Raw genomic sequence first — 7,051 nt, 5'->3', positions numbered from 1 at the left:
TTTATTTACTTGTATTTATCACAGATTTGTTTAACTAAAATATAAATACAACCGTACACCTTTTTTAAATCACTAATATCAATATTACTAATATCAACCTTAAGCATAATAAAATCCCTTCAGGGTCTTCCTTAATTTTCAAAGTGCCAAGGGGTCCTCAGAGGAAAAAAAAAGTTTTAAAAAAAACACTGAATTAGAGCATTGGCATTTGATAAGAGACCTATCCCGATGATTTTTTTCCCCTCAAAACGTATCAGAGTGGGAGTGCTGTTCCCGCACTACCAACTGTATTCAGTATTGAGATTTAGCGCGTTCGTCTGTAGAACCCGATTAGTGACGGTGAGCGAGGCAGAGGGAGGAATTTTACACCTGAGTGCCTTTTTTGTTGGTTTTCTTTTTTAAAAAAAAAATCCAGGAAATCTTGACTCCTCTTCCGCCCTTTAGTTTCACGACTCGAACACGAATCTCTTCCAATCGGGCGGGGAAAAAAAACAATGTCCTGAAAGCGAAAGGGAAAGGAACCATCTTCTGGCGCGCGCCCTTTGTTCTCCCGGGCTCCTTTTCCCGCCACGCGGCCCTGAGGCCAGGCGGGAGGAGGGAGCGACGTTTCGATCCGCTCTCCGACCCGGACCCTCCGCTAAGCGAAGCCCCACCAACTGAAAAGCGGTCATGGACGAGAGACAGAAGCTGCTCGGGGTCCTTGAGGAGCTGTCAGACAAGGAGCTGAAGACGTTCGTTTTTTTCCTGCCCGACGCCATCCCGGGCGGGAAACGCGACACTGATTCTCGGGTGGATCTAGCGAAGCTGATCCTGCGATATTACCCCGAAAGAGCCTTAGATGTCCTTGCCGACGTCTTAAACAGAGTCCCGAGGAAAGATCTCGTCTTGCAACTTCAGGGCGAAGCGAAAGGAAGGGGTCCCCACCGTGACGGGACCGAAGAAGAGAGGGAAGCGGGGGCGGCGGCGGCGGCGGCAGCAGGTAAGCATAAAGGCAGTCAAGCGGCCGCAGACTGAGCTCAGTAGAGACGCAAAGTTGCTGTCCTCAACCTTATGCAGGATTATCCGGGGTAACAGGGCACTTACCGGTAGCAAGAATCGCCTCCGCCCGATTGCCCATAGAGCAAATTGCAAATACAGCAATGTAGTTCCATGCTGCAGCCCAGAAAACCTCTGGAGACTCATTGCGTTTTACAAGACAAAAAAAATCAGTGCAGGAAAGGAAAGGCTTTCAAATATTCTCGAGTTTTTTTAAAAATAATCCAGTACAATTGAGGCATAGGCAGAAGGCAGCTGGGGATGGAAATGGGGAGGCAGAAGAGAGTGGGAAAAGTACGGAAACTAGTTTGAATATTGTTGGTGGCCAGACCTGCATTTAAACCTAATCACTGGAACTGGGATGATTGCTGCTAAGTGTCCTTTCTAGTTATAACTGGAGAGGAATTCCAAAGAAAAAGAGAGAGGATACACTTTTTAATAATAAAGCAGATGCTAAAAGGATGGAAAGAGTAAATACAGAATAATGTTTGTTAACGTAGATCAGGATACCCATAGAAGTTAATATTTATATCTCAGAGTTGAACTGACACCCCCGTCCCCCCATCAACATTTCCCAATCTTGACAACTTCAAGATGTGTGGCATTCTGGTAATTGAAGTCCCTACATCATAAAGTTGCCAAGAATGAGAAACACTGACACAGATGATATCTTTTTTTAAAGCAGTAGTTAAACTGGTCACATTGACATAAGAAAAGAGTGACAGGGCCTTGATCCACGACTCTGGAGCCAGGTTACTATGGGCTTGCTGCTTATTGAGATTGCTGGTTGACTAAAATTCATCAACAGTTTTAGTGGCACATTAGCAGACAGAGTTGGAGGGCACAATACAGTTCATGATACCATAGCTATGTTTTCTTTGATAGCAACCGCTTACAGTTTTTCCCCCCAATTCAAAAAGTATATAATGTAGCCTTATTCAGGAGGGGCTTCAGCAATAAATAGAGATTGAGAGATTAAGTCAACGGTTTTGCAGAACAGATGAGCTTACGAGAAAAAGAAGGATGTAAATAAAATCCACTGAGCATAGGCTGAACTGATGATGCAACACCAAAAATAGATTGGATGAAAGCAGAAGCACTTGAAATGCTCAAGGTATGGATGTTTTAACTCGGAGGAACTGTCCTGATATCCCCCAAAGTGCTGCAGTCTAAGTAGAACCAGCATGGCAAATCTGCCAGTAAGAATAAGCTGCACTGTCTCTGATAGAAGCGATGAGTAAAGTCATGGGGCACCGGAGCCAGGTGCCATCTGATGTGGCAGACATAAAGCAAGGTTTTCTTCTGCTATCCTTTGTAGTTGACCCCAAACTCTCAAGATTCCAGGACAGCCAAGGAGCAAGCAGCTGCTCTTGATTTGGGGATTATTCAGAATGTGGGGTGGTGTTTTTTTAAAAAAAAAACACATATCCCATGAATTATGATTGACTCTTGACTAGCAAAATTAGGACTCAAAAATTACTCCTTGTAGTTTCTGAAAAGCCTCTTAGCTTGCAAATAAATCCATGAGAGTTGTTTACCTACTTCGACAAAGTGACTAAACTAATAGACCAGAGAAATACTGTGGACGTAGTATACTTAGACTTCTGTAAGGCATTGGATAAAGTAGACCACAACCTACTCCTTGGTAAGCTAGAAAAAGGTGGAATGGACAACATCACCATCAGATGGATCTGTAGCTGGCTGGCAAACTGTATCCAACTATTAGTCCTCAACAGCCCTACATCCACATGGAGAGAAGTAAGCAGTGGGGTACCACAAGGTTTCGTCTTAGGCCCAGTACTCTTCAATATCTTCATCAATGACTTAGATGAGGGAATTAAAGGGGAACTCATCAAATTTGCAGATGACACTAAACTAGCAGGAGTAGCCAACACCCCAGAAGACCAACTCAGGATCCAAAAAGATCTAGACAAACTTGAACAATGGACCCTATCCAACAAAATGAGTTTCAGTGTGGAGAAAAGCAAAGTTTTACATTTAGGCAGGAAAAATCAAAGGTACAAGTACAGATTGGGCGAGATCTGGCTTAAAAATAGTAACTGTGAGAGGAACCTTGAAGTCCTAGTGGACGATCAGTTTAACCATGAACCAGCAGTGTGCAGCAGCAGCCAAAAAAGCTAATAATATCCTGGGTTGTATAAACAGAGGCATAGAATCAAGATCACGCGAGGTATTAGTACCGCTTTATTAAACTGTAGTAAGACCACATCTGGAATACTGCAGCCAATTTTGGTCACCATATCACAAAAAAGATGTTGAAAGTTTGGGAAAAAAAATCAGAAAGAGCAATTAAGATGATCAAAGGCCTGGAGACTAAAACATATGAAGAATGGCTGCAGGACTTGGGTTTGGGTAGTCTAAAGAAAAGAAGAAATAGGGGAGACATGATAGCAGTATTCCAGTATTTGAGGGGCTGCCACAGGGAAGAGGGGGTCACGTTATTTACCAAAGCACCAGAGGGAAGGACAAGAAACAATGGTTGGAAACTGATCTAAGAGAGAAGCAACCTGGAATTAAAGAGAAACTTCCTGACAGTGAGGACAATTAACACCTTGCCTCCAGAAATTGTGGACGGTCCATCACTGGAGATTTTAAAGAAGAGACTAGACCAGACATGTCAAATACAAGGCCCGGGGGCCGGATCCGGCCCGCGAAGTGGTTTCATGTGGCCCATGAAGCCATCCTGGAAATAGTGAGGGAACGGCCCCCACTGCCTTGGCCCTGGCCCAGAGACCCTGCCAGAGGCCCTCAGATCTGTCCCACTCCTGCCCAGGCCCCCATAGGCACCCTTGATGAGAACGATGTAGAGCTGGCCACGCCCACCCAGTAGGCCACACCCATCCAGGCCACACCCACCTGGCCCCTTGAGGGCAACCGCAATGCTGATGAGGCCCTCAATGAAATTGAGTTTGACACCCCTGGACTAGACAGTCACTTGTCTGAAATTGTATAGGTTCTCCTGCTTGAGCAGGAGGATGGATTAGAAGACCTCCAAGGTCCCTTCCAGCTCTATTCTATTCTGTAATATTTTCATAGTGTTAGTAAAGAAACCATGACCCATTCTTTCTACATATAATATTGGCTTACTCCATTCCCCCTCCCTACATGACCCTCAAGAGAGCCCTAGTGAAGCCTCCTCCTCCTCTTCCTCCTCCTCCTCCTCCAACCCACAGAACTGCCACCCACTTTGCTGGGGGATGGATAATTTCCTTATCAGATTCCTTAATGTTTCAATAGTAGCAGAGCTCCTATTGTACTGCCTTAATTGGAAAAGTTCTTAAAAATTCAGATGTATCAGCCTTGAAGGTGTCCCTAATGAATTAAATACCACAATTAAATATCAAAAACAGAACAGAATAGAGTAGAATAGAATAGAATCCTTTATTGGCCAACTGTGATTGGACACATAAGGAATTTGTCTCTGGTGCATAAGCCTGTACTTGCCCTTGATCACGAATTGAGTGCAGGAAATGTTTTATAACATTTTGTATTATGTCATAAAATATTTAATGATAATTTTATTATAAATTGTTCTATAAAGTTTGTCAGATTTCAGTTCCACAGGAGTCATACATCCTGGATTTTGGGTGCATTCTGTAAGGAAGCCCATTTGCGGTACCTTATTTCAAAAGGTTTTACCCTTTAGTGCACCGTTTCACCCAGTTAAAAGTTACAGACACAAAAGTTTTAGTAGTATACAGATACAAGGCCCATTACTATAATCAACCAGTAGTCATTATATAGCTTGTGGTATATGTGTTTGTGCCTTCAAATTGGTTCTCATGATGACGGCATGAACAAGTTCATACAGGTTTTGGCAACGTTTATGGAAGTGATTTTCATTTTCTTCATGTAGATGGTTTCATGTCTAAGGACTAAAATTCACAGTCTCCCAATTTATAACCATGATGCATTTAACTGCTATGCCAAACTGTACTGTAGAACGATACGCCCAAATTAAAATAATTTAACAATAAAATCCCTGCTCAGTTGCCTAGGAATACAGCAAGCAGATGGCTATTTTTTTTATCTTTATTCTATTTATCCCATAAAAACTAGATTATAATCCAGCACTGTTTATGACCCTAACCACCATCATATAATCTTGCATGATGACCTGGGTGTTCCAGTAGTAACATTTGTAGTATTAATTCCTTGAATAGATGTTAAACAAGAACAGATATTCCTCAGTTAATGACCCGTCATTCAGTGGTGGTGGTAGTAACAACTCTTTCTTGGCAAATTTGCAGTATCCCATAATCATGTGCTTGCATTTCCAACCTTCCCTGCTGGCTTCCCATAAGCAAAGTCAGTGGGGAAGCCAGGAGGGAAGGTTGCAAGTAGCCTGGCTACTTGCTACTTGCCATTGCTAAGCACTGAAGTCATGTGATTTCTGTTGCTAAGCAATCACTTTGCTTAGCAACAGAAATCCTGGTCCTAATTATTGTTGTTAAGCGAGGGCTACCTATATGATATTATCAGAGATAATAAAAAAAGAGGTGTCAGCTCATCTCTTTTACATCTATAATTTTTCTCTTCCCCTCTTATCTCATTTTTCAGCACCACCCAAGCTGGTTTCACAAGAACAGCTGATGAAACTAGCCAGGAAAATGGGGAAGAACTGGAAGGAGATTGGGATTTTGTTCCTGCGTATGGATATTTCACGTCTGGAGCAAATTCAAGAGGAGCATTCTAAAAACGTTGTCATGCAAATTTTCTCCATGCTGTGGGCCTGGAGGACCCGTGAAAAGGACAAGGCCACTGCAGACCGCCTGTATAACATTCTCAGCCAGGAAGGGGTAGAACTCGACTCTAGTGCCTATGCTTTTCTTTTAGAATAAAATACACCGGGAAGAAGTCCATCCAACTGTGCAGAAGATGAGCTGTCTCACCGCCTGTGGTATTCAGTGTTTTCATTAAATGCCAATGTTTCTATTCAATGGGATGCCGTTGTAGGGAATTTTTTATACTATCAGGAGAAACAAGGTGCTTTGGAACAAGCGGGGGTGCCTTCTTAATTAAGATATACATTTTCCTCTAATTGTATGGCTACTGTGTGAGCCCAGAAAAAGATAGGCCTTCTTTAAGGAAATGACAAAGGTGCAGAATGCAGGACCCCAACTACTTAAAAGCATATTCTTATATTCTTTGGATCTGAAGTGCTGCAAAGTACTAGTAATAAGTAGGTTGGGGTGAGGGTTGTTGGTAATACTTTTTTTTTATTAAAGAGTTCTTTAAAAAATTTTTTTACAATACATATCCCCAAAACCCACCCACCCCAAACCACCCCCCTCCCCGCCCCACTTCCCAGAGCTGAATACAGGGTTATAGATATAATAATCATATTCTAACTAAAATTATCCATTATAAAATTAACCAAATTCATAATGTGCTTTAACTCCCCTTTAACATAGATACATTCAAATTATTAAAAACATAATAATAATAATAACAAACAAAAATAATCAATGCTAATAACAATATCCCTCTAAAATCTACTCATAAGCTAAGTGGAAATTTTTAGTCCCATATTTATTCTGAATATAATCTATCCATCTTCTCCAAACTGAAATATATCTTTCTTGTGAATGATCCTTCAAATAAGCAGAAATCTTTCTGCAAGATTCGATACTTTAAATACCCATTCTTTTATAGTAGGTAAACTATCCTTCTTCCAGTATTGTCCCACCAATAACCGTGCTGCTGTTATCAAATTCAACATCAGATTGGTTTTTTTAGTATCACAATCTACAACAATACCCAATAAAAACAATTGTGGAGAAAACTTTTATCTTTCTCTTAAAAATCTTTTGAATGTTCCACCAAATTTTAATCCAAAAAGCTTTTATATTTCTACAAGTCCACCCAGTGCTTTTTTTGCAAAAGAAAAAGGTGCCGGAACTCACACATGTCATACAACCCGCCTTGCCTACCCTACAAGGTTCCATCCAAAAAAGGTGCCGGAACTCCGTTCTGAGTGTTCTATGAGAAAAAA

At 41.6% G+C, this 7,051-nt stretch overlaps 1 protein-coding gene across 1 annotated transcript; it reads left to right on the top strand.

The window, feature by feature from the left end:
- Window positions 1-507: 507 nt before the first annotated feature.
- On the top strand, window positions 508-5,990 carry LOC308660957 (uncharacterized protein). The gene is made up of 2 exons (XM_081315604.1): window positions 508-979; window positions 5,617-5,990. Exons 1-2 carry the CDS (start codon window positions 670-672, stop codon window positions 5,895-5,897), a joined length of 591 nt encoding a protein of 196 aa, XP_081171730.1. The 5' UTR covers window positions 508-669; the 3' UTR covers window positions 5,898-5,990.
- Window positions 5,991-7,051: the final 1,061 nt, after the last annotated feature.

Source organism: Vipera berus (genome assembly GCF_964194415.1).
Source record: "Vipera berus genome assembly, chromosome: 2".
NCBI lineage: Eukaryota > Metazoa > Chordata > Lepidosauria > Squamata > Viperidae > Vipera > Vipera berus.
Note: the sequence above shows the minus strand (reverse complement) of the source record. Positions and strands in the feature narration are given on the sequence as shown.

What these genes read in the sequence shown, in the direction of transcription:
- LOC308660957 (XM_081315604.1), top strand. Translation starts at nt 670, where the DNA reads ATGGACGAGAGACAGAAGCTGCTCGGGGTCCTTGAGGAGCTGTCAGAC. An exon ending in GGCGGCGGCGGCGGCAGCAG is followed by an intron (nt 980 to 5,616) that starts GTAAGCATAAAG and finishes CTCATTTTTCAG; the next exon opens with CACCACCCAAGCTGGTTTCA.